This window comes from Stegostoma tigrinum, chromosome 14, assembly GCF_030684315.1.
Source record: "Stegostoma tigrinum isolate sSteTig4 chromosome 14, sSteTig4.hap1, whole genome shotgun sequence".
Classification (NCBI taxonomy): domain Eukaryota; kingdom Metazoa; phylum Chordata; class Chondrichthyes; order Orectolobiformes; family Stegostomatidae; genus Stegostoma; species Stegostoma tigrinum.
Window position 1 is genome coordinate 74,705,109 of NC_081367.1, and position 12,597 is coordinate 74,717,705.

Sequence of the window (12,597 nt, forward strand, 5' to 3'; positions counted from 1 at the left end):
CCTTTATACTGGAAAGAGAAAGCGTGGACTGGACGACCACTTTGTAGAACACCCACGTTCTGTCCACAAAAATGACCTTGTGGTTCAATTACCTGCCATTTCAACATGACAGTGTTCCTGATTAAAACCTGTGTCTTGGATTTGCTGCAGTGCTCCAGCGAAATTCAACACAAGCTGGACCCTGCAGCCCTCAGGAATCAAGATCGTGTTAATTCATTTTTGGGTGTGAACACCACCTTCCATCTCCTTCACTCATCCCACACATGTTGTGACATGGCTGCTTTCAGCACAGCCAACAGATTTTCTTTTTGTTATGGTCTGCATTACCAGGCTTCTCTTTTTTCTGAACATCCATCCCTTTGTCTCCCTGTCATTCTCTCTCTCTGCGCTCCAGCTTTGCCTATCTGCTGACTCCTCTCCTCCACCTCCGTGCCTGTCACCACCCTTTCTTAGCTATTATCGGTGCTGAATGGTCACTGGACTTGAAATGTTAATTCTGCTTTCACTCCACAGATGTTGCCAGACCTGCTGAGTTTCTCCAGCAATTTGGAAAAGGCTGCTTCTTCTATGGAGGGAGGGGACTACAGGGTGGCAAAACGGTTTGGTGATGGTGATCAAAGTACCAGTGAAAACGCAAGGGTCTGCAAAATAAAATCATGAGAAGGTTTTCCCTCATGTGTGAAGAGACCTACATTCAAGTCTCGTTGAAATAACAAATTCCTAAAAGAAAATTCCCTGCTGTAGTCACCTACAAAGGATTATATTAAATTTGCAAAGTCTAGTGTCTCTAAAAATAACAAAATTTCTCTAAGTTTTGTTGAATGTCACGTTGTAAAATATCCATTACAACTTTTTCAAAATTTGTTTTATTAATTTCTGCAGCATGTGCATTGCCTCATCAGCACTCAGGTACGTACTGACAGCAGTTAAGTGGGTCATCCTTGACTATCTTGCCATGCTGTAGAAAGCGGCCTGCCAACGTAGTTAACTCAGCCACATTAGGGGCATTTAAACAGTCCTTGGATAAGCACATGGATAATGATGGGATAGTGTAGGGGGAGGGGCTTAGATTAGTTCACAGGTCGGCGCAACATCGAGGGCCGAAGGGGCTGTTCTGCGCTGTATTGTTCTATGTTCGCTCTTCTCCCTTCAAGTGACATAATGAGCAGGAATACATCAGAAGCTCCCATTTGTGACTGCACTTTTCTCGTAAACACACTTGTATCTCTTAGCTTTTCACCATTAATAAAATATTACAGTGAAGCACTTTCAGTCTTGCATGCCAGTCCGGAAATTAACGAAAGGACTAAAATAGCAGAATTAGCCCTTCAGTTCGTCATGGTTTTCTTTTTAGACAATATTTTTAGAATTACATACATACTACAGATAACAGCAGATAGTACAAAGCTCAAGTAATAGTGGAAAACTATGACATTAAGCTGCAATACAGGCATTTACCTTTTTCCGATCCAAACGAGGAGCAACTCTGCTATCTTGTGAATCAGACTGATTGATTTCTGGGTTAGTATCTAGTAATCGCTGCATGGCTCGATCGCGATCAAACGCAGTCACATAGAACAACATTTGCCGTGTGTCGAATGGGAAAAAAAACGGGCTAAAAAACAAAGATCATTGGTGACCTGCTTTTTAAATTCAGAAAAAAAAATTACAAGTCATTTAATTCTCTCCTGTTCTTGTTAAGCCAAACTCAAGACAAATTATCTTCAAATGGAGTCTCATTTAGTACTTTCCATCCCCTTCTCCTTTTTCTGCTGAAGATGCCTTTGAACTGAAAACCAATTTGAAGTTGCAGTAAGATGTATTCTGAACTTGCAGTTGAAAGACAATGTCGTTAGCTTTAACACATCACCTAAGTTGCAGTTATTCTGGACTGTATAGTTTCCTGAAATTTCTGATATTATGTGAAATGTCCTATGAACAATATGAATAACAAAGAATAACAACAGTACAGGAAGAGGCCCTTTAGCCCTCCAAGCATGCACCACCATATGGTGCCCCTCCATTCTAGAACAGTGTTAACTTGTAGGACCAGCATCGCTCTATTCCCTTCCGATCTATGTACACATCCAAGAGCTTCTCAATATATATAATTTGTTATTTAATATGGTCATGAAATCTAATTAGAAGTTTAATTTTTGTGCAATCTTCAGGAAAGTAATTGGTAATTCCGCTTAAACTCCGCAAAATATATTGGATTAACCTTAAAGGGCTCTCCAAACTACCTAGCTCTTGGGGAATTCCATGTGATTTCAACTATTCAGTCGACAACACAATGTAAATTCAGGATAACAAAGTGTGGAGCTGGATGAACACAGCAGGCCAAGCAGCATCTTAGGAGCACAAAAGCTGACGTTTCAAGCCTAGACCCTTCGTCAGAAAAGAGGATGGGGAGAGGATTCTGAAATAAATGGGGGGGGGGTGGGGAGGCAGACTAATGATGGATAGAGAAGATAGGTGGAGAGGTAGGGAGGGGATAGGTCAGTCCAGGGAGGACGGACAGGTCAAGGGGGCAGGATGAGATTAGTAGGGAGGAAAGAGAGGTGCGGCTTGAGGTGGGAGGTGCTTAGGGAGGCAGGAACGAGCTGGGCCGGTTTTGGGATGCGGGGCAGGGGGGTGGATTTTGAAGCTTGTGAAATCCACATTGATACCATTGGACTGCAGGGTTTCCAAGCAGAATATGAGTTGATGTTCCTGCAACCTTTGGGTGGCATCATTGTGGCACTGCAGGATGGACATGTCGTCTAAGGAATGGGAAGGGGAGTTAAAATGGTTCGCGACTGGGAGGTGCAGTTGTTCATCGCAAACTGAGTGTAGGTGTTCTGCAAAGTGGTCATCAAGCCTCCGCTTGGTTTCCCCAGTGTAGAGGTAGCCACACCGGGTACAGTGGATACAGTACACCACATTGGCAGGTGTGCAGGTGAACATGTGCTTGATGTGGAAAGTTATCCTGGGGCCTGGGATGGGGGTGAGGGGGCAGGTGTAGCACTTCCTGCGGTTGCAGGGCAAAGTGCTGGGTGTGGTGGGGTTGGAGAGGAGTGCAGAGCAGACAAGGGAGTCCTGGAGAGAGTGGTCTCTCCAAAAGGCAGACAAGGGTGGGGATAGAAAAATGTCTTTGGTGGTGGGGTCGGATTGTAGATGGCGGAAGTGTCGGAGGATGATGCGTTGTATCTGGAGGTTGGTGAAGTGGTATGTGAGGATGAGGGGGATTCTCTTTTGGCGGTTATTGTGGGGGCGGAGTGTGAGGGATGAGTTGTGGGAGACACGGTCGAGGGCATTCTCAGCGCGCATGCGTGGGTGGGGGGGGGGGGGGGGTGGGGGGGAGGTGAGGAGAGTTGCAGTCCTTGTTCAGGTCACTTTATAAAAGGCTAAGTAAATACACAATACTAATTTTTGTCTTTTTGAAGACAACATTCAAAGTCTAAATATAGCTATGTATTACAAATGATTTTCACATTGTTAACCTACTTATCAATCTATGGGGTAGATGACTGTTTTTATTACAGTATTGAACAGCAAATTCTATACTTAAACTAGAATGGAACATTGTCCAAGTTTATTTGCTGCAAGGGAAATTAAATAATTCAACTCCATCATAATTTTACAAATCATCAACTCTGAATTTATGGCTGGAAGTTCATTCATTTCATAAATGAATTTAAAGATCAGTCAGTCAGGAATGGTAAGGAACTGACTTGGTTGCAGAGCAATGTGATGAACCAGATCAAGTTCTTCACTCCAAGTTACCTTCCCACCTAAATGAACTGTGATACAATTTTCTCCTTCTTGCAGTGCTTTCCTCCTGCATCAGCATTATTCAATTTTTAATGCAATGTGCAGTGCATTCCACATTCAGGGACAAGTTCATGGATAAAGGCTATTTACAGACAACAAAATCAGAATTTGAAAACCTTTGTACAAAACCTGGCAATTAATTCAATAAACACCATTACTCTAGTGGCAGAGGAGAAGGGAAGTCATGAGGTTTAATCCATACCAGGTTCTTCCCAATTCAGTCAACCAAATTGGTATATTTCCCGTCATAATAACCAGGGGATCTTGAAGTTGACGGTTAGCCTTTGCAGTTAGTTTGCTGTTAATCAATTCATTTGTTGGGATAATCTCTTTACACACTGCATTCTGTAAACAAGAAATCAAAATTTTAAAAATGTGCACACATACCGAATGTAGAGGTACAATTCAACACCAAACTGCATGCTCTGAATAACGATTGCAATACCTTACCAGCCTGCACATCACATATGAGATGCTAGGGGAAGGGTAGTTCATCTGCTCACCCTTTTCTGAAACATCTTCTTAAAAAGCTTTCATAACTTAAATTAAAAAATGTTGATTCAATTATTACATCTTTCAATATCTGAAATGCTAAGATGGATTAATGTTTTGAGTAGGAGTTAATCAGGGTGCACCCTTTCTGAAACTTCACACGCATTATGAAATAATATACTGACATTTAACATCAAAAACTAATCTGCAAGATTTTAAAGGAGGACGATGAACATACTTGGAATAGTGTAGGTTAGATGGGCTTCAGATTGGTATGACAGGTCGGCAGAACATCGAGGGCCGAAGGGCCTGTACTGTGCTGTAATGTTCTATGTTCTCTGATTTACGGGAAAGTTAAAATCAAAACTGTCACGTTCAGTTGTTCAACACTCAAGGGCAAAAAGAAATCCATGGGCACAGGGAAAACTCATTGTACCCACCAACTGCTCACTCTCAACATAATCAGTTAGGAAACCAAGGTGAAGGTTTCAGGTTATTGTGACTTGCACAATGAAAATGAAAGTGAAAATGAATCACAATTGAAACGGCTCATGATTCGGATACTAAAAGGGCTTTACATACTATTTATTCTTTTTGGGGGATGTAGGCAGTGACAAAGTCAGCTTTTGTTGCCCATCACTCACTGACCTTGAACACAGTGGTTTGCTCAGCCATTTCAAAGGGTAGTTAAGTATCATCCAATTAACTAAACTTATTTAAAACAAACAGAAACTGCTGGAGAAACTTAATAGATCTGGCAGTGTCTCCACAGAAGAAGCAAACTCAATGTTTCAGGTCCAGTGGCCCTTCATTACAACTGGACTGCCATCCTTCCCTTAGCAATTCAAACGTGCATTCTGATGAAGGGTCACTGGGCATAATGTTGACTCTGCTTTCTATCCACAGATGTTGTCAGCTTCGACTGCAACTTCTGTTTTCTTTTCAGATTTCCAGCATCTGCAGTTGTTGGATTATTTAAAATTAAGTTTTACTAGCTGCTACAAACTTCCAAAATATGCAAGTACACCACACAAGACACCTCCAAATGGTAATGCTGAACTTCTTTAGGGCAGCACGGTGGCTCAGCGGTTAGCACTGCTGCTTCACAACACCAGGAACTCTTATTCACTTCCACCCTTTGGCAACTGGGTGGTGTTGGCAATTGTGCGTGTGCGTGTGCGCGTGCGCTTCCTCCAGTTTCCTCCCGCAGTCCAAAGATGTGCAAGTTAGGTGGATTTGCTGTATTAAATTGTCCATAGTATTCAGGGCTGAGTAGGTTAGGTGGAGTAGCCACAGGAAATTCAGAGATAGGGTACAGAGGTGTGGGTCTGGGTCGATGAGGGCTCAATGGGCTACGTGGCTTGCATCCACACTGTCGGGATTCTACGATTTTAAGTACCCATTGCTGCCCAATTATGAAAGCACATCTAAAGTTGGAAACTGCTCACACTACTACACATGATCTAGTCTTTGGGACATATGGATTTAACATGTAGCATCTCACGAACAAATGCACGTATCACATACCATACAGAAGCAACACAAGTGGTATTTCTAGTAGCAGGCTGCTGCCATCAGCCAAAATGAGTAAGCACTTGCACATACTAGAAGTTATGTACATTAATATACAGGGCCTTATTTTGGCAGAAAAATAGAAAATGTACACACATTATGCCTTTTTCAACTGAAAAACAGATGTCCATTCTCCGATTCATTGGCTTGTTTTGACCAGAGTTAAACAAAGCTTGGCAGTTAACTGCCAGTGGTCATCTAACTGGTGCATTCACAATGGCAACATTGCTCCCAGAATCCACATGCCAACTAATCAGTGGTCTTCTGATCCAGTATAAAATTTTGTTTCCCTTTACACTGATATTTTTGTCAACATCCAGGTGAGGGCAACATTAAAGTTTTGACAAAATGATTTTCTCAACCAACAAACAGTCAAAATAAATCTCCTTTCAAAAACAACAGCAGGAAATCCTGAGCATTGCATAATCAGGACCTTTGTGCAGCAAATAAAATGTGGCTTCGTTAAACAAAGGAATTATTTTGGCCATGCAATGTCTTGCGATGTGAAAGGCAAAATTTGAAATATCAAACCATTTTGTCTTCTAAGTCCTTCAGAGGTCCTAATGTTGTGAAAGGCACTATATCAATGCATGTCTGGGCATCAAATACAGTAACCATCAAGGTCAGAAAAAGTGAATCAAAGCACAATTGAAACATTAAGCCCAGGTAGCTTCCATTAGGATTGGCATGCCTAGTTCTTCACTGACAACCCAAAAAAGTGAACTTTTTCCTCCCTCTCAACTTGTAGGTCTATTGGCCTCATAGTTGAATATTGAACTGAACTTTAACTGCAATGCACAATTGCCTTGCCTCAAACACACTCATTCAGAACCCCTTGGAAAAATTTCTCTGTGCTGTCTTCGGACAATTTAAATTGATGACCCTCACCACTGCGTCCAGTCAGCAAACAGTCTTAAACTACTCAAAATAGCGGACAAAAGTGGAATGGGGGAGGAAGTTAAGTAAAGTACCATATAAATGGAGATATTAAGTCTAAATTGTAACTCCTACATTATGAACGGAAAATTGATGCACAAAAGCCAACATAAAGTTATGAGCTAATTTCAGAATTATTGACCAAGTTTTTAAAGGTAATCAGACTTCTGTTACAAATATTTGCAGGCATCCACTTTTCTAGACGGCATCTGGCAGTACTCACATTATATAGGTAATACCAGTATCTACTGATAGCATGAAGCACTCTCAGAAGCAGAATCACATCAAGCGATGGGTCCTCAAATGTTATACCATCTGGAGGACCTGAAAGTAGATATGTTTCCAAAGGATTTCCCACTGGAGGGCACACACCATCTAGGATTTAAGGTTTATAATTAAATATCTTTCTGGGTTATTTAAGTTTCATAAAACTTTACATAAAGCAGGTTCCATTGTAATGGCACATTACATACAATTAAAAAGCTAAGAATGAAAAATGCTTATTAATCTTTAATCCTTTAGCAATAGAGGTGAGAGGACAGATCAGGTATTAAAGAGGCTAGCAAACCACAAGCTGAATGTAACACTTCCCATCAAATTAAATGAACAATTACTGAGGGCAAAAACACAGGGATTAAGGGAGAATCTAATTTTACAGTACAAAGTGGAAGTGAGAATTAACATGCACTAGGTAGAACTGGATGCAGAACATTGTTGGGTAACAATTAGAAAGTATTCTGTCCTTGAAAAATCAGACATCAAAATTGCTGGGGCATGACTAAACTAGCACAGGAAGTTAGAGGGGAGCTAACTGGGGCGGATCTTAAAGCATTGCCATGTACAATGTCCTATCACTTCCAAAATGGTTGGCAACCAGAGAACCATTCAAAAAGCACTCTTTAAAAACACCAAACAACCTTAAAGCACTGTCAGGATATGAATTCTTAACTTAGAAAACAGCACAAATGAATTGTTCACCAAAACAGAACACCAGGTGATTTAAAGTTTCGTTGCTTCAGATTGTCACTTTTGTAACCTTCCTATCTATTTGCAATTTTACACTAACTGTATCTTTAAATTAGCCTTGTAGCCTTTAAAGTAACATTGTCACATTAACAGTACAGCCAATAACTCTGGCTGGACTTCATGCATTGGAAAATGTGAACATAAGCTCAATTATTTAGGGGAGACAACAGGCTGTAGGAAGGGAACTGAAATGACAGTCAATTGGACATTGATAGTTGGCAATATGTCAGCATCTATTATTAGGCATTTGATAACAGAACACAGAAATCTACAATTAGATGGTGCTAGAATAAACTCATGAATAGGAAATAGCTTTGTCAAATGTTAGGAGCTGTTTCTTCATTTTCAGAAACAAATAACAGTGGTGGTAGAGATCCAATGTATCTGGTGTATTTGGATTGTCAACAACACTGAGGTACCAAAGTCTAACCTCAGTCATGGGTTTTGGAGTCCACTGTAAAAGGATAAGATTGGTGAATATTTGGAAGTGTATAGTAAAATAGGGCAAAGTCAGCATGCTTTCGTCAAGGGGAGTCATGCCTGACAAATCTACTAGATTTCTTTGAGGAAGTAACAAGGAGGGTAGACCAAGGAGAGCCATTGGCTGTTATCTACCTGAACATCAAAAAGGCCTTTAATAAGGTGCCACACAGGAGGCTGCTGAGTAAGGTAAGGGCTCATGGTGTTACAGGCAAGGTGCTAGCATGGATAGAAGATCGCTTTCTACCAGACAGCCAGAGAATGGGGTTAAAAGGATCGTTCTCAGGACGGCAGCTGGGTGACAAGTGGAGTTCCACAAGGGTCAGTGCTGGGACCACAACTTTTCACTTTAAACATTAATGATGGAGATGAAGGAGCTGTGGGCATTCTGGCTGAGTTTGTAGATGGTACAAAGACAGGTGGAAGGGTAAGTAGTTTTGAGGATGTGACGAGGCTGCAGGAGGATTTGGACAGGTTAGGCAAATGGGCAAAGAAGTGGCAGATGGAGTACAACGTTGGAAAGTGTGAGGTCATGCACTTGGGTTAGAACAACAAAAGCATGGACTATTTTCTAAATGGGGATAAAATTCAGAAGTCTGAAGTGCAGAGAGACTTGGGAGTTCTAGTCCAGGATTCACTCAAGGTAAACTTGTAGGTTGAGCCAGTAGTCAGGAAGGCAAATGCAACGTTGGCATTTATTTTGCGAGGACTTGAATATAAAAGCAGGAATGAGGCTTTATAAGGCATTGGTCAGGCTACATTTGGAGTATTGTGTGCAGTTTTGGGTCCTGTATCTCAGGAAGCGTGTAATGGCTCTGGAACAGTGTCAGAGGAGGTTCACAAGAATGGTCCCAGGAATGAAAAGCTTAACACGAGGAACGTTTGAGAGCTCTAGGACTATATTCAATGGAGTTTAGACAGATGAGGGGGAAATCAATTGAAACTTTCAGAAAACTGAATGACGTGGACAAAGTGGATGTTGGGAAGATGTTTCCATTGGTAGGAGGGACCAGGACCCGAGGGTACAGCCTTAGAGTAAAGGGAAGACCTTTTAGAACAGAGATAAGGAGAAACTACTTCAGCCAGAGAGTGGTAAATCTATGGAATTCATTGCCACAGAAGGCTATGGAGGCCAGGTCATCGAGTACATTTAAAACTGAGATAGACAGGCTCTTGATTATCAAAGGGATCAAGAGTTATGGGGAGAAAGCGGGAGAATGGACTTGAGGAACTTATCAGCCATGACTGAATGGTGGAGCAGACTCAGTGGGCCAAATGGCCTAATTTCTGCTCTTTTGTCTTATGGTCTGATAGTCAAACATGACTCAAGCTCATAGAATTGGGGGTAATGTCTTAACATGACTTGAATAGAAAATATATGGACCATCTTCTCAACTGCCAACTATGACTAGTGGGATACTGCGATGATTAGGACTTGCACCTCAATTTACAATCTATATGAATGACAAACAGGGGGACTAAGCGCAATATATCAACAACAAATCTGGATACCAAGTCAGATGGTAAACTGAGGACAGAGACAGTCAGCAAAAGAACATAAACAGGTTGTGTGAGTGGACAAGAACATAACAGCTGGAATACAATATAGGCAAGTGTGAAGTTATTCATATTAACAGGCTTTTCTGTTTTCCTTCGAGAGTGTGCAACAAACGTTTACTCAGGGAGGTTCCTTGGATGAGTGAACTGACTTAAATCAAAAAGGTCTACAGATGGAAGTAATCCCTGCAATTCTTAAATCAGGGATGATTTCACTGAAACAGAATGCTTCGAGCCGAACAGACGCTTCTCCTGACTGGAATCAAGGTGTCTGAGCTTCAGAGTAAGAGATTAGCTATTTAGCATTTAGGAAAGTAGAATTTTGCTGCTCTAGGCCTTGGGATTCCTCCAAGGGCTGTGGGTGTTCAGACCCTGAATGTATTCCCAAAAAATGAGATTTCAGAATCTGAGAACAGTACAAGAATAATGGTGGATGGAGGTTGCACCTTCAAGCACTCACCATGCCACAGCTCATCATGTTTTCTTGCATTTCTTGGGGAGGTTTTAGTGGGTGCAGTCTGAGCTCGTCCTCGCTTTCCACCAACTGTATCCTTCGTTCCCTCCTCCTCTTCTCTCACAGGCTTATACCTATTGTATACAAATTCAAAAATATTTTCAGTTACTCTTCCATATTATGACTTCTGACCTGGATTTCTAGCAGCAATGGCAAGTACTAAAAAGTTGATTTGCTGAGAAAATGCTGCAAATACTGCTGTCCTAAACTCAGCAGCTTTGGCAACCTCCTTCAAGAGGAAAGCAAGAGTCCAGTGAATGTTCGGGGGACCTGGGTTCGAATCCTGCCACAGCAACTGGTGGAACTTAAATTCAATAAGTTTCTGGAATGAAGCGTCCAGTAATGACTGTGAATCCATTGTTGATTTTGGGGGCGGGGTGGTGGAGAGAGAGGAGAGAACCCATGTGGTTCACTAATGTCCTTTCCTTACCTGGTCTGGCCTACGTGTGACTCCAGTCCCACAGCAATGTGGTTTACTGTCAAGTGCACCCTAATTCCAATTCGGGATGGGAAATTAATGAGATGCCCTCAGATGGGCTGATGCTTACCTCTCCAATTTTCTTACATACTAAGGGTAACAGAAATCAACAGGTAAATTTTTGAAACAATTTTTCAGTGAAGGCAGCTGCTGGAAGTATTGAATACATACCATATTGTATGCGTTTTAGTCCATATTCCTGCTCTTCCTAATGGGTTACTTTCATCATCTGTGGATTCCCTTTCATCATCAGCTTGAACACTGAACTGCCTAACAGCTTGGTAAACAGTCATATTGTAAGGCAGTAAGTGATCTCCTATGTAAAACTGTAGTCTATGCCTTACACTTCCAGAATTCAAGAACTGGGCAGCCTGGAGAGGAAAGAAAACAAAATACAGTCAGAAGTCAACTCTTAGGAGCAATTATTCAAGCATGTTAGAAGAAAAGTCCACGTATATACTCAATTGTCAAAATGAGTTTTGTTATGAACTAGAGAGTATACCTGACAGCTAACTGCTTGGAATACAATGGAGGCCAGATTAATAGATTGTAACAAGGCATGGGTACCAACTATAAACAATAATGTATAGCACCAAGACTGCATTTGTCAAATTATGGCAGGCCCATTTCCAAAGTAGCAAGGTGCTTAATGTCCACTTGTAGTTCAGGTACTTTTGTCTCAAGTGCCTTTTTGAACTTGATTCAGATAATTTTTTTTTAAAAACATGCATTTCTGATCTACAGGCTGTACATAAGAATAGGCAGGGACGCAAAATTAGAGACATTGACAAGGTTATGAACAAAACTATGGCATGTGATCTTTAAGAGGGGGAGATGAGTGGTGGGGGAGGGGGGTACAGGTAGAGACAGTTGGGAGAGCAAGTATGTGAGCAACACAGTTGTTTGAATGACCTTATACAAGCAATCTTGCAGAAAATTCACAAAACTCAGCTTTTTAAAACTGTCACAGACATATACAGCACAGACACAGACTCTTCAGTCCAACTCGCCCATGCTGACCCGATTTCCTAAATTAATCTAGTCCCATTTGCCAGCATTTGGCCCATTTCCCTCTAAACCCTTCCTATTCATACACCATCCAGATGCCTTTCAAATGTTGTAACTGTACCAGCCTCCACCACTTCCTCTGGCAGCTCATTCCATACATGAGCCACCCTCTGCATGAAAAGGTTGCCTCTTAGGTCCCTTTTAAATCTTTCTCTTCTCACCCTAAACCTATGCCCTCTAGTTTTAGACATCACTATCCTGGGAAAAAGACTTGGCTATTTACTCTATTCATGCCCCTCATGATTTTGTAAACTTCTATAAAAATCACCCACAGCCACCAACATTCCAGGGAAAATAGCCCCAGCCTATTCAGCCTCTCCCTGTAGCTCAAACTCTCCAACACCAGCAACATCCTTGTAAATCTTTTCCAAACCCTTTCAAGTTTCACAACATCCTTCCTATAGCAGGGAGACCAGAACTGCACGCAGTGTTCCAAAAGTGGCCTAATCAATGACCTGTACAGCCACAACATGACCTCCCAACTCCTACACTCAATGCACCAACCAATAAAGGCAAGCACACCAAACAAACACTGTATTCACTAACCTGTCTACCTGTGACTCCACTTTCAAAAGAACTTAACTATAGCTTTCCAGTTTGTTTCCCTTGGAATGCTGAGGCATTTTTTTTTCAAACATGATTAGTTTCAGAGATTACCAGG

At 41.5% G+C, this 12,597-nt stretch overlaps 1 protein-coding gene across 14 annotated transcripts in view; it reads right to left on the reverse strand.

The window, feature by feature from the left end:
• Positions 1–12,597, reverse strand: part of trip12 (thyroid hormone receptor interactor 12) — a 212,129-nt gene that overhangs the window by 34,061 nt on the left and 165,471 nt on the right. For all 14 annotated transcript variants that reach the window (XM_048542108.2, XM_048542107.2, XM_059651238.1 and 11 more), the window contains 5 exons: positions 11,040–11,239; positions 10,337–10,464; positions 7,037–7,188; positions 4,016–4,158; positions 1,459–1,615 (listed from right to left, as the gene is read on the reverse strand). In XM_048542108.2, coding sequence (XP_048398065.1) covers positions 1,459–1,615; positions 4,016–4,158; positions 7,037–7,188; positions 10,337–10,464; positions 11,040–11,239 — 780 coding nt within the window. The remainder of the gene's footprint in view (positions 1–1,458; positions 1,616–4,015; positions 4,159–7,036; positions 7,189–10,336; positions 10,465–11,039; positions 11,240–12,597) is intronic.